Source organism: Onychomys torridus, chromosome 16, assembly GCF_903995425.1.
Source record: "Onychomys torridus chromosome 16, mOncTor1.1, whole genome shotgun sequence".
Lineage (NCBI taxonomy): Eukaryota > Metazoa > Chordata > Mammalia > Rodentia > Cricetidae > Onychomys > Onychomys torridus.
Genome location: NC_050458.1, coordinates 41624967 through 41648835, shown reverse-complemented (window position 1 = coordinate 41648835; position 23869 = coordinate 41624967). Strand labels below are relative to the sequence as shown.

The 23869-nt window shown below is 55.7% G+C and overlaps 2 protein-coding genes across 2 annotated transcripts; one reads left to right on the top strand and one right to left on the bottom strand.

The window, feature by feature from the left end:
• Positions 1-43: 43 nt before the first annotated feature.
• Bop1 (BOP1 ribosomal biogenesis factor) lies at positions 44-23869 on the top strand. Its single transcript, XM_036208797.1, has 16 exons — positions 44-197; positions 2376-2549; positions 10109-10189; positions 21008-21162; positions 21237-21354; positions 21428-21529; positions 21607-21819; positions 21896-22057; positions 22132-22212; positions 22291-22360; positions 22450-22582; positions 22674-22854; positions 22929-23217; positions 23300-23384; positions 23459-23566; positions 23639-23869. The coding sequence occupies exons 1-16, from the start codon at positions 105-107 to the stop codon at positions 23790-23792; spliced, it is 2199 nt and encodes a 732-aa protein (XP_036064690.1). The 5' UTR covers positions 44-104; the 3' UTR covers positions 23793-23869.
• Scx (scleraxis bHLH transcription factor) lies at positions 17594-19982 on the bottom strand. The gene is made up of 2 exons (XM_036208798.1): positions 18867-19982; positions 17594-17972 (listed from the first exon to the last, which is right to left on the bottom strand). Exons 1-2 carry the CDS (start codon positions 19446-19448, stop codon positions 17934-17936), a joined length of 621 nt encoding a protein of 206 aa, XP_036064691.1. The 5' UTR covers positions 19449-19982; the 3' UTR covers positions 17594-17933.

The following is a 23869-nucleotide window of genomic DNA, read 5'->3' as shown; positions in this document are numbered from 1 at the left end:
GCTGCTCACCAATCAGAGCCGGGTTGGGCGGGGCCTGGCTGAGGGCACACGAGGCGCGCTCGCTGCCGGAAGCGACAGTCTATCGGTAGCCGGCGCGGCGCAGCATGGCGGGGGCGTGGGATAAGGCCCGCATGTCACCCGGATCGCTGGCAGAGAAGCGGCGTTTGGAACCCGATCAGGAGCAGCAGCCGCAAGAGGTAACCTCGAGGCGGCGGGTTGCATCCCTCCGTGAACCAGGCGTGCACGTGGCAAGGCCAGGGAGGCCGGACCGTGGTGGTGCTGTGTCTGCTGTCCTGCGGGTCGCCGGGAGCCCGGAAGGACCTCGTCCTGCTCGGGCTGTTATTTTGGAACCCTCAGCAGAGCACTGCCTGCGCCGAGTCGGGGCGCTAGAAACCTGGGGTAGTTCTGTGGCTTGAACCGTGTTGAGGAAGGCAGAGACCTTTAGGAGTGCCCCTCACCACAACCTCTGAACCTTCCGCCTGCGCTTCCTGGCCTAGAAAAGATTGTCGTTGTGCTGGTGTTGTGCTCCGGTGGCAGTGTGTCAAGCGTGCTGCGTAGTAAAAGAAGACGGGAGACTATAGACTCCTGGAAATGGGACCCAGGGCGTCCAGCCCTGGTTGTCATGGAATCATGGCTGCTCCTTGTTGCTGGGCTCCTTAGGATTGCTGGTGGGGCTCCAGCAAGTCCAGGTGGCCGAAGGCATGCACAGCCATGTCTCTTAGAGCTAATGGTGACCTCCCCTAAGCTGTCTCCTTGGTTTTTTTTTTTTTGAAATGTACCTAAGCTGCTTCCTACATGCAGTTCTAGGTCATAGGCCCCTAGGAGTCAGTTGTTTGTGCTCTAACTAGTTGTACTACTTTTACTTGTTACGGTGATGTGTAGCTGGGTTTTGGAGATGTCAATAACAAGAGAATCACTTGAGCTGTGCGTGTTGGTAATGAAGGACACTTAACTAGGCAAGACTTAGCCAGTGGCAGTGGCACACATCTTTAATTCCAGCACTGAGGATACAGAGGCAGATGGATCTCTGTTAGTTTGAGGCCAGCCTGGTCTACGTATTGAGTTCTGGGTTAGCCAGGGCTACATGGTGAGACCTTGTATTCAAAAACAACAACAACAACAAACCATGAGTCCAAAAGCCAGTTAGGCAATACTTAGCCTATTGGAAAACAGCAAAATTGAAATTTTTGCAATCACATGCTTCCTAAAGAGTGTTCAAGTTCTTGCTCAACTTTTGGATGTCAGTGATAGAGACCTGTTCACAATGCGTGTTGTCATATTATGGTAGATATGACATGGCCTCTAGTCAGTAGGGCTGCATTCAGAACTGTTTCTGCTCCAAGAAGATAGCAGGTGAGTTCCAGTGCTATGATGAAGCACTATGACCAAGGCAACTTAAAAAACAGAGTGTAGTCAGGCAGTGGTGGTGCACGCCTTTAATCCCAGCACTTGAGAGGCAGTGGCAGGTGGATCTCTGTGAGTCCAAGGCTAGCCTGGTCTACAAAATGAGTTCCAGGATAGCCAGGGCTGCACAGAGAAACCCTGCCTTAAAGAAACCAAACTAATCAAGCAAACAAAAAAAGGAAGCATGTAATTGGAGGCTTGCTTACAGTTTCAGAGGGCTAGTCCATGGCTGTCATGGCGGTAGGCAGGCATGGCCCTGGAGCAGTAGTTAAGAGCTTTTAGTAACTAAGCTTTCTTCAAGAGAGACAGCCTGGTGTGGGCTTTTGAAACATCAAAAGCCCACTCTCAAGGACACACCTCCAACCAAGACCATGCCCCTTAATCTTTCCTAACTACTCCACTGACTGGGAACCAAACATTCAAATATATGAGCATATGAGGGCCATTCAAAGCACCACATGCGTTTAGTTTGCGACAGGTAAATTTCAGTTCATGTCTACTACTCTCCGACTTTCCGCCTTTGTCTGTCCATCAATGATTGGTCCCAGTCTTTAAGGTCAAGAAGCTTCTATTGCAAGTGGTTAGAGCCTTCAGGGATTTCTGATCCTCTCAGGCCACAGCCCCATTCCTAGCTAGTGACCTTCCGGTTCTGGTACACTTAGGTGCCAGGGTAGGGTGTGGAGTTTGTCAGTAGAGGACACTTGGGCTTGGTGACACAGTGAGTGGGAGCTGAGCCCCCAAAAGCCACTATGTTCTTGAAAAGTCCCTCTGTTGCAGGGCACTAGGGGTTGGTATATCTGTTTTGAGGGCAGGTCCTGTCAACAGAGGCAGCAGATAAGGAGGGCCCAGGTGGGGGGGGATGGTTTTGACGCAGGTGGAGGTATGTGACCAGGGGCTCAACTTTGCTGTGTGTGGTTCCTGTGTTAGCAAACCTGCCGGTGGCAGTTGTTACACACTGTCTTTCCCTGCAGCCCCCACTTCTCCGTGACTCCGATTCCAGTCTCTCTGACAGCGAGGAGAGTGTGTTTTCAGGCCTCGAGGATTCCGGCAGTGATACTAGTGAGGACGACAGTGAAGGAGTGGATGGAACCGGTTGTGACAAGGACAACGATAGAATGGAGGAGACTTCTGAGAAGCAGGCCCAGGTGGGTGAGGGTGGACTCTCCTGTGCATGAGTGTGACCAGAAAGAGGACATGCCTGCTGTATGAGGGCTGTTCTAAGCACTGTACCACACTGTCCTCTCCATGGTGTCTTTAGGAATTTGGTCCCCTCTCCATCTTCAGACGATTGCGACCTCAGTTGTCTGTGTCTTTTCTGAGAATATGACATACCTGTGTCTTTGCCCCTCAGACAATTCTGAGGCTAGCTCTATGGGACAGTAGGTTGGCACTTGGTCTAGGTATGGACCGAATTTGCTAAAGGCAGAGTCCAAGATGGGGATGCCACCGCTTGGGAGATGTTTAGTAGAAAAAGCAGGAACTACTGGAGTCCAGCCCAGCTGCCCATGGGCCAGCTGCCCTTGGCACCGGAGGCGATGGATTGCTGTACTGATGGGCAAGGTTACACTCTTCTCTTGGCTTGATAAAAATGAAAGAAAAGCCGGGCGGTGGTGGCGCACGCCTTTAATCCCAGCACTCAGAGGCAGAGGCAGGCGGATCTCTATGAGTTTGAGGCTAGCCTGGTCTACAGAGCGAGATCCAGGAAAGGCGCAAAGCTACACAGAAACCCTGTCTCGAAAAACCAAAAAAAAAAAAAGAAACAAAGAAAAGCTTAATTTGACTAAAACGCAACAGTTCAAAGCGGTCTGCAAACTAGTGTGCAATGGTTTACCCTTCAGTGGCCCTGGTATTGTGGAAATCATGACCTTGGGTAATCAAGTCAGCTGTCAGGTTGGAAACCAAGAAACCAGGGCCTAGTTTGTCTTGGTTATGGTAAGTCGAAGAAATGTTGACCACAGTTTGTAAGATTGAGGGGGGCAGGGGTTAACCATTCCCCTTTCTAAGCTTTTTGTTTTTATGAGTCCTGTTTTGTTTTGTTTTTGTGTGGGTGTGGTATATAAGTGCGTTGTTCTCGTGTGTGGCTTACACCTGGGGGTGGGCACAGAGTTGATGCCGGTGTCTTCCTTGATTTCTCACTCTGTTTGGCTGAGCAGGGTCTTTCACTGAGCCCGGAGACAGTTTACACCATCGGTCTCGTCTCTCCCTCCCCCGTTCCCTGCTTCTTCCCTCCCCTTTCTCTCTCCCTGCCCTTACTCTTCCTCTTGTTGGTTCTGGGGGTTTGACCTGAGAATGTCTTGCAAGGGAGGCAAGAGCCACAGCACACCTCAGCTGGTGGCGTCTTGTCCTCACTTGGATTGAGTGTGTGGCCATTTCTTTCGTCAGTGTCCATTTGACTCCTTCTTTCCCCTATGCTCATACTTGGTTTTGGCCTTTTTAAAACATTGATTTGAGAGGGTGCTGGAGAGGTGGCTCAGTGGTTCAGAGCACTGGCTGTTCTTCCAGAGGACCTGGGTTTGATTCCCAGCACCCATAGTGGCAGCTCCCAACCATCTGTAACTCCAGTTCCAGGGGTTCCAGTGTCTTCTTCCAGCCTCCACAGGCACCAAGCAGGCATGTGATACACAGACGTACACATGCAGGCAAACACTCGTACACATGAAATAACAAATCTAAAACTTGATGTTGAGGTACGTGTGGTGTGTTGGTGTGTCATGTCCCCCCATCCCCTTGATGTTGAAGTGGCTGTTTCTATCTTTACCCTGCAAGAATGTAAGAACAGGTAACAATCCTGGTATGTGCAGCGTTTCATCTAATAACAGGAGAGTTCTGACCTAGTACCACCTTTAGCAAGAATGCTGCTGGGCTCTCAGTAGAGCTCCGGGGCATGGCTGGGATCAGCATCTGGGAAGTGCTTTGGAAGTATCTTGGCAGACTTGGCATCCACGTGTTGGCGCCATCTGGTGGAGTATGATGTAGGAGCTGTGGGTGTCTGGGGCTAGGGCGGAGGTATCCAGGAATTCTCCCAGCTAGTCGGTTCAGTTCCCTTGAACAGACACCCCCTAAACCTATTCATCCCCTGTCCTGCCCCTGCCCTTCCCCTGCCTCCCTGCTCTTGGACTTGTCTTCTCTTACAGACTATGAAGGAGGGAGCAGGTGTTCCCTACTTCCTCCAGAATTGTACACTAAGAGTAATTGCATGGAGGTGACGTAGGGTACAGAGGGTCACTGTGTCCCTGAACTGTAGTGTCTGTCATCTTGTGGGGCAGAAGGGTGCGCATCCTACAGGGTCTGGTACATTCTGTCCTAGGAAGCTGACACTCAGAGTCTATCCTGGTGAGAACACGCCTGTCACTTACATTCCGGGGCTGAGATGAGCACTCCATGGGCAGTGTCATGGCTGTCACGCCCTGTGTCCAGGGCCAAGAAGTCTCCGTCCAGGCTGCTTCCTCTAGTGGGTTAAGCAGCCACAAGCCCTTTCAGGTTTAGGAAGGACCGCCTTTTGTGGTGGGCTGAGAGGAGCAGAGAGATTTGTCATTATGGCTTATTTGATGTTACTATTAAATGTGTGAGTACAGGTGTGCTCGTGCCACGGCATGTGTGTGGAGGTCAGAGGACATCCTGTGGGAGTTGGTTCTCTTCTTGCACTGTGAGTTTTGGGGATCATACTCAGGCCATCAGGTTTGCAGAGCAAGTCCTCTTGCTGTTGGACTGTTTCACTGGCCTTGTCATGTCTTAAAATGCCTACAGTCAGCAGTGCCCAACATGGAAATACTTTCCTCCCAGCCCCTCCCTGACAGGCACTTGACTCTGTATCATGCTCTATCAGCCCTGGCTTGTTTGTGTCAGGCCTGATACAAGTGAAGGCCCTGGGCCCTTACATAGCCACACATGGAATGTCTGGTCAGGGCAGAAGGTGTGAGTAGCCAGGCCCCAGTATTGGTGAGCTTGGTGTAGGGTTGGGAAAGACTTTGCTGCCCTCTGGCCCTTTTGTTTTAATTTTATTTAATTTAGTGTGCATTGATGTTTTGTCTATTCGTATCTGTGTGAAGGTGTTAGATCCCCTAGAATTGTAGTTACAGACAGTTGTGAGCTGACATGTGGGTGCTGGGAATTGAACCCAGGTCCTCTGGAAGAGCAGCCAGTGCTCTTAACCACTGAACCATCGCTCTAGCCCCCATTTTATTTGTTTTAAGTGTGTGTGTGTGTGTGTGTGTGTGTGTGTGTGTGTGCGCGCGCGCCTGCATGGATTTATGTGTACCATGTGCATGCATATACTGTCGTTGTCAGAGGGCATTTAATCCCTTGGAACTGGAGTTATGAACTAACCAGTGTGGGTACTGGGAACTGAACCAGTGTCCTGCTAGAGGAGTAAGTTCTCTTAAATGCTGAGCTGTCCCTTCAGCCCTTAAATCTGCCCCCCTCCCTTTTTGAGACAGGATCTTAAGTGGCCTAGAACTCACATTGATCTGCCTGCCTCTGCCTCCTGAGACCTTTATCTTACTGTTTTGAGACAGAGGTTCTTATTGAACCTGGAACTCATTGGCGAGACTAGCTGCCACAGAGCGCCAGGGTCTTCCTGTCCCACTTCTCCAGGCTGAGGGTTACAGGTGTGCACCACTATGCTTTTTTTCCTCCCTTAGACAGGGTTGCTCTGTGTAGCCATGGGTGTCCTGGAACTCTGTAGACTAGGCTGGTCTCAAACTTAAGAGAGCTTCCTGCCTCTGCCTCCTCCTGAGTTCTGGGAATAAAGGCATCTGCCACCGTTGCTCAGCTTGTTTTTGTTTTTGAGACAAGATCTCGTTCTGTAGCTCTGGCTATCCTGGGATTTACCAAGCAGACCAGGCTGGCCTTGAACTCACAGAGATCCTCCTGGTTCATGCCTAGATTTTTATATGAGTGCTAGGGATCTGGGTTCTCATGCTTTCATGGTAAGTATTTATTGAGTGAGCCATCTCCCTAGCCTTCCTCAGCCCTTTTCTGAGTTACTTTTCTTTTTGGAGGGATAAGGTTTGAGACAGGGTTTCTCTGTGTAGTCCTCCTGGCTGTCCTGGAACTCACTTTGTAGACCAGGCTGGCCTCGAACTCACAGAGATGTGCCTGACCCTGCCTCCCAAGTGCTGGGATTAAAGGTCCAGCATAGGACCTTTGCTGGGACAGTGGGTTTGTGTTAATAGTAGCATGCTGGATTGATCTTTGTGTGTTGGGAATTTGGTGTGTGTATGTGTATGTGTGTGTGTGTGTGTGTGTGTGTGTGTGTGTGTGAGAGAGAGAGAGAGAGAGAGAGAGAGAGAGAGAGAGAGAGAGAAGGAAAGGGACAGGTAGTCTTGGCATGCCTTCCACTTCCTCAGGGCATGGCATGCTGGAGGTGGCTCCTCTTTTCTGCACCACAGGGAAGGGATGTGAAGTTGACTTGGCTGACCCTGGCCTGCTTCCTAGAAGAGGAGGCATGGCCTCTGTCCTATACCTGGTTGGTGGTGGCAGTGGAGCGTGGCCAGGTTAGACAGAGGAGAATCTGTTGCTGGTATTATTATAAGAAGATTGTTTAGGGCTAGCAAGATGACTCAGCCAATAAAGGCGCTTGCCACTGTGCCTGATGACCAGAATTTGATCCCCAAAACCCACATGGTGGAGAACCAACTCTCTTCTCCATGTATGTTGTGATTCACATGTGTACTCATATTCACATGTGCATCACACACGCGATAAGTAAACAAATAGTGTAAAAACAAACAAACACTCACCGTGTTGGCTTGGATGCCCTTCTCGGCTCTCAGAACCCTCACGTCTCTGTCCTTGCGGTCATTCTCAGTCTGGACCGGCAGAGGTCAAGGTCTGGAGGAAGCAAGAGCTGCCTTTCCTGCTCTTCCATGGACACTTATTTGTTTTTTGTCTTTGGCTCACTGGCTCCTTTGGGGCCTTTTTTCAACCTGTTTTCCAGTACCTGGCGCTCACCCTCTCCTGTGGCTCTCCCAACACCTATCCTGGTCTCTAGTTGCCCTGACTCCTTCTGCTGGCTTCTGTGGAGGTGTCTTCCTGTGTACTGGCCAGCCCTCTAGTCCTGTTCTGTCTCTGTTCAAGCTGTATGTACCTTACTGCCCACCCCTTCCCCTTTTGAGACAAGTTCTTACTGGATTGTGCAGCCCTGGCTGTCCTGGAATTGGCACGTAGAGCAGGCTGGCCTTGAACTCACAGAGCTCTACCTGCCTCCCAAGTGGTGAGGTGTGTGCCACCACACCTGGCTGGCATCTTACTGCCTCCTTGATCTCTGGGCCTTTCTGTCACCTCATACCCCGCCCCTCACCAGCCACTTGGCCTCTCATTGGTTGGCAGTGTTGTTGTTTGAGGCTGCACACTGCCCCACTGCCAAGGGGTGCCTGGGCAGGATTTCAGGCCTGAGACCTCAGTCCTTTCCAGGAGGCCCCGGCCCATTTCCCCAGACTGTCTAAGGCTTCTGGAGCCAGGCTTAGGCTGTGAACTGTCTAGGGGGTGTGTCCTTTTGCCAGTGGGTACTAGCAGGAGACCTCAGCCCTTCCGTCTGGGTTGAGAGAGTGAGGTGTGTAGACAGCAGGTTGCAAAGGACCCCTGACCTAGAGGAAACTGGCCGCTGTGGGAGTCCTGTACCTTAGTCCACTGTCTGTGCTTGGGATGTTTTAGTGGTCATCTTTAATTTTTTTTTTAGAAGATTTATTTATTTAATGTATCTGTATGAGGGTGTCAGATCTTCTGGAAGTAGAATTACAGACAGTTGTGAACTGCCATGTGGGTACTGGGAATTGAACCTGGGTCCTCTGGAAGAGCAGCCAGTGCTTGTAACCCTTGTGCCATCTCTCCAGCCCCCAATTTGTAAGTTGAAAACATGTATACCTGTAAACCCAGTACTTAGGATGCTGGATCTGGAAGAGAATTTGAGACAATCCTAGGCTATAGAGCAGTACCTCGCCTCAAAAACGGGGTCAGAGAATTTGAGAAAATGTGTTTCCCTATATCTGTTCCCAGAATGAGTGAGTGTCTGCCCTCCTCAGGCCCAGGGCACTCATTTCCCCAGGGAACTGGTCCCTGGGTTGTTGCTCTGTGTCAGTGCTGCCCTCTGGTGGACATTGCCTGCTCTGCAGCTGTGGAATCCAGAGTAAAGCTGCTGTTCCTTAGAAGGCCAGGTGCCTGGGAAGAGCATATATGTGGAGGGAGCTCCTGAGCTTCACCACTGGAGATCCTAACCCCTGCCAAAGGCCTGCCGGTGTTTGGCACCCCAGGTATACCCTTCACTGCTCTGCACTGAAACAGTAAGGATGCAAACAGTGTTGGCTGCCAAGTCTCTTCCCGCAGGACTCAGATCATGGCCTGTGAGCTGCTGTGGGTTGTGTAGGCACAGTGCCTGGCAGAGAACGTTCAGGGGACTTGAGATGTTAGGGGCCCTGCCCGAGGCCAGGGCTGTAGGCACCTGCCTTGGGAACAGTGGCTACCCAGAAGCTTGGTGTTGTAGTGCCGCTGCCAGGGGCCTGCTGAGCTCAAGCAGAGGCAGATGTGCCTGCCAGTTCTGTTGCTGGGGCCCTATTCTGAGCTGGGGTTTGCAGCCCATTTCTGGTGTCCAGCAAGGAAGTGGGGGAGATATGGAAACTGAATCCTGCCTTGTTCCGAGCCTGGAGAAAAGCTTAGTCTTCTGTCTTCTTTATATTGAAGGGAAAAACAGGCTGGAGGAAGAGCAGGCCTTTGGCTCTTGCCTGGGTAAGAGGGAGCAGGGCTTTGGGCGGGGGCGCCCACACACCGGGGTTCCTGCTCCAAGCACTTTACTGTCCTCAGGGGTGAGAGGTGGGCCTGTTTTCTCCATCAGTTCTGGTTCTGCCAATAAACCCGATCTGGTCTGAGCCATCCGCCTCCCCAGTCAAGGGAGAATCTGTTTTCCAGGTTGGAGTATGACTCCTCAGTGGCATCCACTCTGACCCAGGGGACAAGGTCAGCCTACTGTTGAAGCAGTGATAGGGGTGGAGGGTGCCTGGGGTCTAGGCCTCTAGGCATTTTGAGGGCTGGGGCATCTCTCTAGGCCCTTGGCCAGTGTGTTTCTCCGTGGTTCCAGGTGGCCCTTATGACAGAGGCCCCGCGGCTTATGTCATCTGTCTACACTGGCGTCACCCAGTGGTGGCACTGCTCTCCTTATGCCTCTTCCTGTGTTCCCTGACCAGGTCTGAGCAGGTCTGAACAGAGTCTCTTCTGCCGGATCTGGGCCCAGAAGGACCGTTTGTGGGACCACTGGCCCTGGGCCAGTGTAGCTGATTTTGACATTAGTGTGGTGGTGGTGGTGTGGGTGAGTGGTAGCCAGCCCCATGGCTGGGTTTGCCTCCCAGTTCCCTTAGTAGCCTGGCATCTAGTGTCACCCACTGTCTGACTGCTAGAGAGCAGAGGTCAGCCCTGAGGGAGCATGGCTAGGTAGGTCCTGTGGTGCAGGGTGCAGCGGCCGAGGCCCTGAAGTACACTGAGACCTAGGACAGCTTCCATCCTGTGCTGAGTCCTTGGGCTAGGTCGGGGCTGCTCAGAGATTTGGGCTGGCACAGTGTTTGATGTGGTCTATGGATCTAGGTCCTAGCACTGGGAGAGTGGTTATCCCCAAGCAGTTACCAGGGGAATGGGGCTGAGCTGTGGGCTAGGTCCTCCTGATAGTCAGAGGGCATCCAGGGACCCCCAAAGTAACTCTCTCCCCTTCTCTTGACAGGCAGGACCCCCTCGTCCAAGGACAGAGGAGATGGGAGCGCTGACCAGAGATGAGTATGAAGAGGATACCTCTGATGAGGAGGTGAGACCCGGGCTGAGCTTGACTTCCTGCTGTACGAGCTGAGAGTCTGTGCTGGGGCCGAGCTGGTACCTCAAGGAGCCCAGAGTAGGTGCTGCACCTCAAGCTAGCAGAGCACCGGGGTGTTCTCCGGACTTCCTGCAGGGGCTCTGCTGCCATTGGTTAGAGCCAGCTTCTCATGAGGCTGCTGTACTCCGAGTAGGCGGCCTGGCTCAGGCCCTCCCCGTATCTGGAAGAACAATCTGGGGGTCTGGGATGGATGACTGAAGCGGCCCTTCATTGTGACATTCAGTGTGTCATTGCCAGGTGGAGGGGAGAGGCTGCACGTGGCTTAGAAGGGTCTTGTCTGTCTTGTGGGCACAGGGGGGTCAGAGGTGAGGGTGGCAGGTGAGTGAGCCCATACCCTGTCTGAGGCTGGCACAGTAGTATCAAGGGCAGGACTGGCATCTCCTAGTCTCCTCGTTGGCTTTGTCTGTTCATTTCTCTGGTGTTCCCGTGGTGGTGGCTGTGGGACCTTCCTGACTTTGCTGTATAGGGCAGGGGATTTACGCCATGAAGAGGAAAGTGTCATGCTGGACTGGGGTTCCCTTGAATCCCCAGGGAGTGGAGGCATCGAGAGGGTATGGACTGTGTCCAGAATGCCAGCAGGGTCTGGAAGCTCTGAAGCCTATGCACACAGAGGCAGTGGACCTGGCAGCTTGTCCCTCCCTGGTGAGGCCTGGTCCCAGGGCTGAACGCTGGCCACTGTATAGCCCAGACTGTGAACCTGGGAGTCTCATCTTGGCTCTAGTGTGGGCCTACAGGGCTAGGTCCTCTTCTCAGGAGCTCTTCCTGCCTGCCTGTCAGGGGCTGTCCCTGAGGCCTCGGGGAGACACGCGCCCCCTCTCTGGCTGGGCTTCCTCCCCACCTTCAAGCTCTCTTGGCAGTGTCTACAGGAGCCTTGGCCGACAGCCCGATCCAGTCTCTGCTGCGTGTTCAGAGAACAGAGACAAAACAAAATAAATTGGTTTCCTGGCCGGAGCAGCGGGTGCACCGGCAAGGGGGGCCGCACAGCACGGCTCCCTGCCTGTCTCCCCTCCCCCCCAGGGGCCCTGGCTGTCGGCAGCCACATCCTGTCGGCTACTTTTTTATGCTTGGTGTTTTGAGAAATCAATGATGATCGTATATGGAGAATAGGAGTCGGGGGAGGGGCTCCCAGAACTGGTCAATGCCTTGAAGGAGGCCTGCCTGCCCCTGCCTGCCCTCAGGGAGGTGTGCCCCAAAGGGCCTGTCCAGTGGCCCTTTAAGGAGGCTGGGCAGCCTCGTGCTGTGCTCTGATAGGGTGCAAGCTGCCCCTTCTTTCCTCCCATGTGTAAGTCTGAGTGACAGTTCTACAATAGTAGAGATACCCATCTTTTGAGTTGCCTGATACAGCTGGTCAGCAGCTGGAAGGGACCTCAGAGCTCTGCTTTCAGGGGTCAGCCAGGCTGGACCTAGGCGTCTCTCCCCAGAGTCTGCTTGGGGCTTGTTCCCCGCCAGAGGCTGCGATTGGCTTTCTCCTTCTCAGAGCAAGGTGATTACAGCTGAGAGGCCAGGTCTGGGAGGGAGAGAGGCATGGCCATCAGTCCCTGGCTACCTGATAGAGAGGCCTGAGGACAGCAGACATCTCCAAGTCATGATCTAGATGGAGAGTCCTTGGCAGACTGAAGCCTGCGCTAACTGGCTGTGCCCTGGTCCCTCCGCACCTATAAAGGTCAGGCGCTTTTCTGGGTCTCTGGAGGGACAGCCAGAAGTGTCTTTGGTGGGAACCAGTGGTATCAACCCCAGGACTTCAGGCTGTTCTGAGCCACATAGCAGAATTAGCTCTGTAGGCCATACTGTAGTGCCAGACCTGCTACAGGACTCTGGACAGGGATTCTGGAAAGGCGTTGATGTGGTTTGTCCTGGTGGTGGTGACTTCAGCAGGAGCTTAGAGGACGGCAGTCTTGTGGAATGGGGGAAGCCTGTCTAGCCTGCTGCCATTTGAAGGTGGAGGTGCCCCATTGGGAATCCTGTCCTTTTCTCTTGACCACTTCTTGGGTCTGAATCTGGGGCCAGGGTTGGGAACATGGGCGCTTCTGAGCCCTGTTGTCATTTGCCAGTCTTACATTTTGAGGATCCCCCAACATCACCGACTCTTAAACCGAGCAGCCTGGATCACTGTTTTCTGATTGTACTCTGGCTCCTCCTTCTCTTCCCCTAGATTCACAGACATGGGCTCAGCTGAGTGGGGATAGAGCCCCCTGGATGAGTTGCTAGGCATGGTGGGGCTGGAGTGCGGTGGGGGGCGACTGAAGAGCAGCTGTGCTGTGTGGCTGCCCCACCCCCACACGGTCACTTCATCTCCTCCCTACAGCAGTGGGGCTCCATAGACGTGATCTCATCCAGTAGTTGGGACCCCTGGGAGGTGGACTGGGATAGAAGGGCGGGTGAGTGGCCAATGCTGCCCCTCCTCGGGTATCAAGCAACTAGGAGAAACCAAGGCCAGGCCTGGTCAGGTGGAGAAGCCCATGCATCTGCTCAGCGGGCCTACAGCCCTGTTCTTCAAGAAGTATGGCAGTATGAGGAGTTTGGGGAAGCCATGAATTCTGGCCTGGAAAGTCTGGGAAGAGCTGGTCCCCTGCAAGTATCCCTCCAGTCCCTGAGGACAATGGGCCTAGGACCATCCCCTGTGCAGCCTCTGGCCAGGAGGGGGCTGGGTCTGGGGTCTTTGTTACAGCCTTAGCACCCCCCATCCCCCGGCCTTGCCCCAATCTATAACTCAGGATCCCACAGGGACATGGCCTGGCCTGTCTGCATCCAGAACCTGTGATCCCCTCTGCTCTCTCGCCAAATGCAGTTAATGGCTTCTCCCAGCTACTGAACCGGCAGCTGCCTCCAGTGCGCTGGCGGTCTCTGCTCCTCCGGGGCCACCCCCGCCTGCCGGCCAGCAGTGTCCTGGCCGCCTCCCTGCGTGCATTCTACTCTCTCCATGCTTGCTTGTGTTCTGCTGGCAGGGGAGCCTGTGGGCTCAGGTTTCCAGCGAGTGAGTGGCCCTCCCTGCTGTTTGTAGAAGGCACCCGGGTCTGTGCAGACTGCTCTGGCAGCCATCCACCCGAGGAGGCTAGCCTTACGCCTGCCTCCGAATGGGGCCTCTGGCCAGACTCAGACCAATCCTTGAGGTCCAGCCCCATCCCACTGGGGCTGCCCAACCTAGGGACTCACCAGTGATTACTGGGCATAGTTGGGCATGTGTCTCTGTGACTGCTGTGTACTTGTTGACCAGGTAGACCTAGTACCATCTCTTGAGCTTGGCCTGATGGTTCTAAGAGCCACATTGCATCAGAGTGCCCAAGCCAGCAGGGGGTGCCTTTGGGAGGAAGGTGGAAGCATGTGGAGGAATCCATGTCCTCATGGGGGTTAGAGTTGGTCCTGACTGTGACTGGCATGTAAATGTAGGCTACTTCACATCCGGATTTTCGTGCTGGACTGGGGGACACCTGGAGAGCAGGTCTGGGGTGTAACACAGGCAGATTTTTGAAAGGCAAGGACTGCTGGTTACAGTGAGTTGTTGGAAGCACAAAACAGGTCCCCTTTGAGGAGGCTGGCTGTGCAGGGCCAGGAATCACATTCAGCAACCTTGTATATGTGGGCAGTGCTTAGAGATAGGGGAAATTGTCCATATTGAGGATTTGGAGATGTCTAGAGTTTAGAGGGCTGGTGAAGGGGTCAGTATGTATAGTATACTCTGGACCTACCTCCTACTTAAAGCATCAACTGAGCTTGACTAATGAGACTCAGAAAGACCTTCACCCTCCTCAGTCTTTAGAGCTAGAAGCCCCCCTAAGGCTGTACCCAACTCCAGTACCTGTGTGGGAATGCCTGGGGTCTCCTGCTTGCAGAAGTAGGGAGAAGACTGTGTGATTCTGAGTAGCCTCAGGAGAGGGACAAGCAAGCTGGACCTTGGGCAGCTATTTTCCTTCTCCTGTGTCTTCCACATGTGCTAAAGACTCTAGCTCTCTGTTCTGCTGGAGAGGTGGAAGCAATAGGTAGGCTCCCAGGTGTCTACAGCTCCGGTGGGCTCAGTCAGCCCCTCAAGGGGTGGTCAGCGTGGCAGAGGGCATGGAGGCCTGGAAGCATTCTGGTAAGGAGGTGTGATAGGTTCCGAGGTGGTACCTGCATGGTCACCCCCTGCTGGGTCTCAGCTGGTTTGGCCTCAGAACAGGAAGAGACTGTACTGTCTCCCTCTGGTCTGCTGAATAGGCCGCTAGTGTATGTTTCAGAGCCTAGCATCCCATCTGGAGCATTCTGTTGGGGTCAGTGTGGCATGTGAGGCCAGGCCAGCTGGCTAGTCCTGAGCACTCTGAGAGATAAGACACCCCAGGAGGGGGAGGCAGCAGCACAGGAAGGCCGTGAGTGAGCTCTGAGACAAGAGGGTAGTTGGTGCAGGGGGAGCCGAGCAACAGTGAACACTACCCGCATTGTAATCGGAGAGGGGCCGGGGAAGAGAGAGACTGAGCGAGGCGGCTGACCCCGTGCTCCCGGGGGACAGGTGGGAGAGGCGGAACGAGGAGAGAGTGAAGGATTCCAGAGGTGGGCTGGCTTCCTCTCTTGCAGACAGACACGGGAGGGAGGTGGGCAGCGGGCCAGCCCCGTACCTGCAGTTCCAATCTGCGGTCCTGACAGCTGCAGCCACTTTGAGGAGGGGGGAGGGGAGGGGGCTCATCGAGAGCGGAAAAGTCCCAGCCGACACTGTGTCCGGTGCAGTGGGGGGAGTGGGGGGGAAGAGATGGGATAGGACGGAGGGATGGATGTGGACCTACCCACCTCATCCCACAGGCTTTTCCTAGGGGCTGGGTGCCCACCTCCCCAAAGCATGGCACTTGGGTCTGTCTGTCGTCCACCAGCCTGGCCTGGGGTCTCAGTGCTGGGCCTGACCCAAAGGGGTCACATGTGTTTCCTGGCAGCCTGCAGGTGCTGAGCAGGGCGGGGGCGGCTGGCCTGGGGTGCAGGCAGGCCTGGTGATGAATCATGTGGTGCCGCCAGCAGCTCATTCCCCAGGCTGGGGACAGGGAGCTGACAGCTGAGGCTGAGCCGAATGTTTCCAGCCCAGCTCAGCTCGCAAGGGTGGCTGCTGGCCCATGGCGCGGGCCACCCCCCCCCTCCAGCTGCCTCTGTGGGGCACACACCAAGGGAGCCCCTGGTTTTTGTCCCACAGCTCCTCAGTGTGGTGGAGGGTGAAGTTGCCCTCTGGGAAGGATGCCAGGGGCTGTGGTGGGTAGGGAGCACCTGCCACTCTTTGGCCATAAGCTGTTGTGGACTCACGTGGAGCCACAGGATGGGAATGGACCATGCCACCCCCGGTCTGGTTTGAATCTGGAGCAGTGGAGGGTGACGGAGTGTTCTTCCCGCCCCTCCCCTCCCCTCCCCTCCTCCTGCTGGCTGTCGGGCCAAGCCCTCAGCCACTGCTACCGGTGCAGTTCAGGGAGTGGCTGGGCCGTTTGCCCGGGCCTGAGGCTGGCCAAGCTGCAGCCGCTTTCAGAGTCAGGCTCTGCAGTGGAGGCCTTGGCCGGGCGCGTGCCTCACCCCAACTACCCGGGTCTCTAGAGAGCCTTCCGGCCCCACAGCCTATTCCCTTTCATCTGACCCCTCTTGACACCCAAGCCTCCAGCTCTTGTCTGGTTGACTCTGGCCTACCATTCAGTCTTGCTGAAGCTCGAGCATTACCAGCTCCTGGCCTTCCCTGCTTTTCTCCTGCTTTGCCCTAATCCTCAGTTGGCTCTTTCCTCCTCTACTGGGTTCTAGGTCATGAGATGCCTCCTGGAGCTAGCTAGCTGGGCACCATTTGGGCCTCTGTGCAGTCCCCTGTTGCCCAGCCATGCTTGCTCGCTCAGATCGGCAGCCTGTATACATGGACAAACGTCCCTACCTGTACTCTCCAGGTTGCTCTTTGGGGACTTTCTCTCAGAGCCTTTCGTGTGCATGCTCCTCTGGTTTATTCATGAGATTGCCCAGCCACTCTGACCCCAGAAGCAGATACCCACTCAGTCATTAGGGTTTGTGTGGGAGATTGACACCTAGGTGTTGAAATGTGAGGCCTGTAGGTAAGGGGCAAGAGACCCTTGTCTAGCAGAAGAGGAGGGTCAGCAGGGGTCCTTGGGTGGGGGTGGTGCCCTTTTGCTGAATACAGGTGCACCCTGCCAGGTTGTGATTCAGGACTGAACCAGCATCTATCACAGGGTCCTTGTAGCTTGGAAGTGAAGCTGGGCAGAGCCTTGTATGAGGAATACACAAGAGGGGAAGGTGGCTTCCCTCAGCCCCAGCTGCGCCTCCAGGTTCTGGCTTCCTGGGCTGCAGAAGCCTCTACAGTGACTGCCCTCCTCTCCCTCCCTCTGAGCAGCTGTGGGCTCCTACAGGATTAAGTGGAGGAAATTTGGGGTTGGGTTTCTTTCTGAACGAAACCTGCCGCTGTGACTCTTTATCCTGTTCTATTTCTATCAGATTGGACACAGCCCCCTACCCCTGCCTTAATGGCTCTGGCTTTGAGAATTTCCTCCAAAATTACACCACTGTTTCCTGCACCGGCGTTCCCTGGAGCCCTTCAGGACAGAGGAGGGGGCCACGTTGGTCCTGCCCTATGAGGATGCCCACATAGGCCTCAACACCTGGTCTCCCCCCAGCCAGGGACCAGGAGGCCTGCCAGTACCAGCACCTGGTGCCCTCTGCCATTCCCCACCACCACCCAGCCAGAAGTAAGGCCTGGCCTTTCTTCTCTGATGTACCACGCAACTAATGGTCACCTGCAGGAGTTTAATGATCCGCCAGCTGTGCACAGCGCCTGGTGAGGGTCTAAATCAACCTCAGGGGCCAGAGGGATCCTTGGGAGAGTTGGGTAGTACAGAGTGTCGGACGGCTAGGAATCTTTCCAGTGTGCAGCTGGAGGCAGAGCACAAGTCCTGGCAGTCAGTGGCAGTCTGTGGGCCTAGGTGGGTATCCGTGGGGACATTTGGGTAGCTGTCCTCAGGCTCGTCTAGGCCTGGTAGTTGGCTTGACTGGACAGCACTGCTTACTCACTCCCTGTACTCACTTTTACTAGATCACTGCTGGGAAACCAAACGTCCATGAGCCCGAGACCCCCATCTCATCCCCTCACCATGCTCCTTGGGAGGAGGCAAGGCTGCAGTGTTGTTCGCTGCCTCTTATCATGGGAGGTGGGCTTGCCCTCTCCTCTTTCCTTCTCTTTACCTCTCCACCCTCTCTCTCCTCTGTCCCCCACCCCATCACAGGTCCCTGGTACAAGGCTCTTGATGGGTGATGTAAACCTCTGCCTCACTCTGGGAAGATAGAGTGAGAAAGCTCAGGGTCATAGTGAATTCAGATCCTTTCGAGAGGTAGAAAGTCTGCCTCAAGTTGGAAGATACTGTTTCATTTTTAATTATACAAAATTTTCAGACTTTATATTATCATATTAAAGACACAAGGTGCCAACACTTGGCCCAGGTAGGGAGTCAGCATGGAAAGTTCCAGTGGGCCTGGGTAAGTGTTGGGCTACTTAGAGTCAAGCCATAGCCCGCCTGTCCATCTGTCTGTTCATAGGCCCTGCTCATAGCTGGGGCGGGTCTGGCCTGGTGAGCGTGCTCTTGGGGACCTGTGCTCAGCTCAGGTCCAAGGTGGGGCTCTCCGTGGCTCTTCAGTGGCATCCACCTTCACTAGTGGTATCACCTCTTGGTTGCTGTGGACCCTCCAACTTCTAACTTCGAATCGCCGTCTTTCTGTCCCGGTCTTTGCTCTGCAGAGGGGATGGGGGTGTGTCAGGTCTGGGTGGAGACCTAGTGTCACTGCCTGGACGGACCTTCCTGGCTTCCTGTTGGGGCACTGTCTAGGGTGGCCAGCGCTAAGGCACCCCAGTCCCCAGCTCCTGCCCCCCCCCCCAGTGCATTTTGGGGCGGGGAGCACACTGCTGCAAGCCGAAACTGTAAAATTAAATTTCCCAGATGTTCAGGCCCCAGGAGCTCACGCGTGCTGTCTGGAGAGGAAATGGGGATTGGGGAAAGCCGTTGTATTTTTTCCCTGCTCACCCTGCTTTTCCGGTGCCACCAAGTGCGGCCAGAGCAGTAAATCATGGCCGGCCAGCATCTCTCAGCTCAGCCTTCTCCCCTAGCCCATCCAACTGCAGGTCTCAACAGCCCAGGGCAGGGGCAGCAGGTGCCCCATGCTTTGGGGTGGAGAGGGGTAGTGGCACATGGACCCCCTCCCGGGGGAGGGGGGTCCTCTTTGACTGCCTCACTGCACGCACAGCATTCCCCTTTGGATGGGGGCTTAAGGATATGCTTCTTACTTCCCAAATTCAGCTCCTTTTAGTTCTCAACTTGCTGGGAAGTAAAGCCTGGGACAGCCCCTCAGCCCTGCCAGGTTGCCGCTGCTCTCCCTTCCTCCAGACCTTCTCTTGGGTGGCCCTTCTCTGCGCTACTTTTTGACCCTCTATTTGCAGGTCCCTAAGACCACTACCAATGGCAGTCAGTGTCCCAAGGTGTGACTCCTATGTGCCCTTCCCGCCTTTGGACCCAGCTTCAGTGGCAGGTGTAGGTGCCAGGGAATGCTGCCCTTGCCTGGCACCTCTCTGCCTGGCAGGTGTGGGCTGATGAGTAAATTGGGGCCCCTCCACGCTCCCGGCCCTGCTCACCAACTTTCTCTGGTTGCTGAGGCAGAAGGTGCAGATCTGTTTGGGCTGGGTGTTCTCGCCTCCGTCTCGGGCCAGAGGTGGTGGTTGTGGTGGCGGTGGCAGGGGACTGCCCGCACGACCGCTGTGGAAGAAAGCGGGTCCCGAGTGGCATGGTTGCCCGTCGCCGCAGGCCTCACCCACCAGCAACACGTTGCCCAGGTGAGAAATGTAGCTGGAAGCCAGGCGCAGCGTCTCGATCTTGGAGAGCTTGCGATCTGCTGGCTCGGTGGGGATGAGTGTGCGCAGCGCGGTGAAGGCCGTGTTCACGCTGTTGGTGCGGTCCCGCTCGCGCGCATTCGCTGTGTGCCGCTGCCGGGGCTCGCGGCCTGGCCGCCCCCCGGGTCCCGGCCCGCTACCCGCGGCCCTCCGTCCGCCCGCCCGCCGCCGGGCGCCCTGGAGGCCGCAGCGTGCTGCATGCACACGGCAGGGTTTCTCATCGGAGCCTGAGCTCTCACTTCCGTGGTCCTCATCCTCCGACAGCGGGCTCACCTCAGGGTACAGGTAGCGGCCCGGCGGCGCTGAGCGCAGCATGGCGAAGGACATGAGCCGGGCAGGGGCAGGGGGCGCGGCGTCAGCTCCACGGTGCGCTGCTCATGCCGCCTCTTTAGGCCCCCACAGGCCGCCGGGCCAGGGGTCTCCGCTGCGCCCCGCGGTGGCGGCTGCCGGGCGAGGCGGGCACATGTGTTCGGACTGGAGTGGGGCCGCCAGCAGAGCAGTGCCTTTATAGCAGTCGGCTCCTCCCCCGCGCCTGGCCTCCGCCTCCCTCCCAGGCCTGGAGGAGTTTATGCGGAGCCTGTGCACCTTTTCCCTTTTAATAGCTGTGTCTAGGGGGTCCCGAGCATCTTTCTGGCTGGGGAGTTTCTGGGGTGCTACTGATGCCCCAAGACCATGGTGCCCATACTACTCATTCTGCAGGGAGGAAGAGGATAAATTAGGAATCAGGCTTTCTCCCCTGGCATGCCTAAGTTCACCCAGCTGCCCTGGCCCTGAGTGCTTGGCCACACCCTGTCTGACTCTCCTTCCATGTGCATTTGAGTCTTTTGTTGTGCCAGGCCTTGTGTGTGTGTGTACACACACACACACACACACACACACACACACATGCGCGCGCGCGCACACACATTGTGGGGGGGACGAATCCAGCAGTGGCAGTTTAGAGATGGGTGTGTGGGGTTGGAATGACCTGGCTGTATGACCAGTGCCTGCCTTGTGCCACAAACTTCCCCCTTGACCCATCCTGACTGAGGGACTCCACCCCCATCCCTGCTTTGAGCTCTACAGGGCTCCTCAATGCCAGTGCACACGTGGATAATAAGATCGGCACTTCCCCATCCCTCCAATTTGGAAGTGGCCCCCTAGGTGGAGAGCACTCAGCAAGGGTACAGGGTATTTGGGGGATGAACTTGTTGGAAAGGGCTGATAGGGACAGGTGCAGTGGGACAGGACCCAAGGGGTCTTGCTGGGGGGCTGCTGGCGCTCAGCTGTGCTAGTAATGTCTGGGCTCCCCTCCCTGTGGCTACTGTTGCAGGAAGTGGCCGCCTGGGCAGCAGTCCCCAGCCTGGGAGGAGTGAGGGTGGTGGCTGGCAGGGGCTGAAACCAGGAATGTGTGTCCAGGAATGTGGCTGCTCTGCCTACTGAAATGGGAGGGGGAAGACCAGTAGTGCTCGAAGGGGGGTCCCTGGTCACCTGCCGAGCAAAATGGAGGTTTGTGGGGTGAGGTCTTCCCATGGTTCCTGCCTTGTAACTACCCACTTCTGCCTAAGGCCTCTGCCAGGGGAGGGAGCCCATAGGCGATGAGGTCATCCCTGTCTGTGGCTGCCCAGAGCCCTGGCCAAGGAATCCAATAAGGGGGGAGGCTAGGGTTGGCATCACTTCAGTGGAAAATGTGAAGGTAAAGCTCTGGCGCCTCAGAGAGCTTGGGGGAAGGGGGCACAGCACCCCTGCCATGCCACGTCAGACCTTGGGGCCAGGGCTAGGGCAGACGTCGGGTTACCTGGTCTCTGGGCACTTGAGGCTGATCTAGGGTGTCTCTTCTGCCCTTGGTGGCTTGAAGAGGATCAGGTATGGTAGGGACAGGTGCTGATGTGGTGCCTGTGCTACAGGACATTCGGAACACTGTGGGCAATGTGCCCCTGGCATGGTACGACGACTTCCCACATGTGGGTTATGACCTGGATGGCAAACGTATCTACAAGCCCCTGCGGACACAAGACGAACTGGACCAGTTTCTGGACAAAATGGATGACCCAGATTTCTGGTGAGTTGGGCCTTGGGTCAGAACCTGTGTGGTTCCTCAGGCCTGGAGTATGGCTCTGACTGGCTTCCCTTCAGGCGCACTGTGCAGGACAAGATGACAGGGCGTGACCTGCGGCTGACTGATGAGCAGGTGGCCCTGGTACAGCGGCTTCAGAGAGGCCAGTTTGGAGATTTGGGCTTCAACCCCCATGAGGTAGGTAACAACTGGCCCCAGGGTCCCAAGTACATGGAGCTCCCCAGCCTAACATCTACGCTTGTTTCCCTAGCCAGCTGTGGATTTCTTCAGTGGTGACGTCATGATCCACCCTGTGACCAACCGCCCAGCTGACAAGCGTAGTTTCATTCCATCCCTAATTGAGAAGGAGAAGGTGGGGACCCTGTCATCTTCCTCTACCCCACCTTGTAAGGTTCCTGTACTGCCACCTGACCTTAGCTTTGTGTGCAGGTGTCTCGAATGGTGCATGCCATCAAGATGGGTTGGATCAAGCCTCGAAAGCCCCAAGACTCCACCCCTAGCTTCTATGACCTGTGGGCCCAGGAGGATCCGAATGCTGTGTTGGGGCGCCACAAGATGCATGTGCCTGCACCAAAGCTGGCCTTGCCTGGCCATGCTGAGTCTTACAACCCACCTCCCGAGTACCTGCCCACTGAGGAGGAGGTGGGCCTGCATGGAAGTGGGTGTGGTACCCAGCCATGTTCCCTGATCCTTTCTCACCTATCTCCTGTCTCCCCAGCGCTTGGCATGGATGCAGCAGGAGCCTTGTGAGAGGAAGCTTAACTTCCTGCCACAGAAGTTTCCCAGCCTGAGGACTGTGCCTGCTTATGGCCGCTTTATCCAGGAGCGTTTTGAGCGCTGCCTTGACTTATATCTGTGCCCACGGCAACGAAAGATGAGGGTATGTGAGGTAGCCCACATAGGTCCTAGGGAAGGGTAGGATGGAGGTAGTAACCATGTGCTGCCTTGCCCCAGGTGAATGTGGATCCTGAAGACCTCATCCCCAAGCTCCCTCGGCCAAGAGACCTTCAGCCTTTCCCTGTGTGCCAGGCTCTTGTAAGTGGGGAATCAGAGGTGGGCAGGTGTCCTCGGGGTATGTGTCTGTCTGTCTTTCTCACTCTTCCTTCTCTGTAGGTCTACAGGGGCCACAGTGACCTTGTCCGCTGCCTCAGTGTCTCCCCAGGGGGCCAGTGGCTAGCTTCAGGTGGGTCTGAGGTGGGGGCTGTCCTGAGCTGGGAGGCAGGGATCTGGGTGAGAGACTCAGGTGCTAAGAGCCTTCACTGCCACACCCAGGTTCTGATGATGGCTCCTTGAAGCTGTGGGAGGTGGCCACTGCCCGCTGTATGAAGACTGTGCCTGTTGGGGGTGTGGTACGGAGCATTGCCTGGAACCCCAATCCCGCCATATGCCTAGTAGCTGCAGCCACGTGAGTTTAGGACGCTGGGGGTAGGGCTGAGATGGGGCACAGAAAAGTGGGGACTGTGCTGAGGAGGGCTGTATCTGGCCCTGGTTTGTAGGGATGATGCAGTGCTGCTTCTGAACCCAGCCCTGGGAGACCGGCTGGTGGTGAGCAGCACGGACCAGCTGCTGGATGCCTTCTCTCCACCTGAAGAGCCAACGTTGCAGCCAGCCCGCTGGCTGGAGGCCTCAGAGGAAGAGCGCCAGGGAGGCCTGCGACTACGCATCTGCCACAGCAAGGTGTGTATGTGCTGGGAAGGGGACGGGAACCTGCAGACCTGGCCCGACAATCAGCCGGTATTGCTCTTCTCCAGCCAGTGACACAGGTGGCCTGGCATGGGCGAGGGGACTACCTGGCTGTGGTGCTGTCTAGCCCAGGACACACACAGGTGCTGATCCACCAGCTGAGCAGGAGACGCAGCCAGAGCCCATTCCGCCGCAGCCATGGACAGGTGCAGTGTGTGGCCTTCCACCCCACCCGGCCCTTCCTGCTCGTGGCCTCTCAGCGCAGTGTCCGCATTTACCACCTGCTGCGCCAGGAGCTTACCAAGAAGCTGATGCCCAACTGCAAGTGGGTGTCCAGCCTGGCTGTGCACCCAGCAGGTGAGGGGCGTGTAGTTTTCAAGTCAGGGTTGGGGAACAAACACCGAGTCTTGAGAAAGACTGCCACTGCCTCTGGCCCTAGGTGACAACATCATCTGTGGTAGCTATGACAGCAAACTGGTGTGGTTCGACCTGGATCTTTCCACCAAGCCATACAAAGTGCTGAGGTAAGGTGGGTTAGGGTGAGGTAGGTAGCGGGGCCCCTTCAGCTGGAGCCCACTGTTAATGTGTTCTTCCACAGGCATCACAAGAAGGCCTTGCGGGCTGTGGCCTTCCACCCCCGATACCCACTCTTTGCATCTGGCTCAGATGACGGCAGTGTTATTGTCTGCCATGGCATGGTGTACAAGTGAGTGCTAACCCTTGCCCAGTCTTCCCCATGGGACCATTCCACTGGGTCCTGAATCCCTCTCTTCCACAGTGACCTGCTGCAGAACCCACTGCTGGTACCCGTCAAGGTGCTTAAGGGGCACACACTGACCCGAGATCTGGGTGTTCTGGATGTGGCCTTCCACCCCACACAGCCATGGATCTTCTCCTCTGGGGCAGATGGCACCATCCGACTCTTCAGCTAGGCTGATGCACTACTATGGGTGGTCTGGAACAGGGTGGATGTGCCTTCACACAGAACCAATAGAATCCTTGATCCCCA

Bases quoted from the DNA above. Each gene is read 5' to 3' on its own strand.
- Scx (XM_036208798.1), bottom strand. From the start codon at position 19,448: ATGTCCTTCGCCATGCTGCGCTCAGCGCCGCCGGGCCGCTACCTGTAC. The intron at 17,973-18,866 runs GTGAGCAGGGCC...TCCCCTCTGCAG, and splicing joins TCAGCAACCAGAGAAAGTTG to AGCAAAGACCGGGACAGAAA.
- Bop1 (XM_036208797.1), top strand. From the start codon at position 105: ATGGCGGGGGCGTGGGATAAGGCCCGCATGTCACCCGGATCGCTGGCA. The intron at 21,163-21,236 runs GTGAGTTGGGCC...GCTTCCCTTCAG, and splicing joins ATGGATGACCCAGATTTCTG to GCGCACTGTGCAGGACAAGA. The intron at 22,583-22,673 runs GTGAGTTTAGGA...CCTGGTTTGTAG, and splicing joins TGCCTAGTAGCTGCAGCCAC to GGATGATGCAGTGCTGCTTC.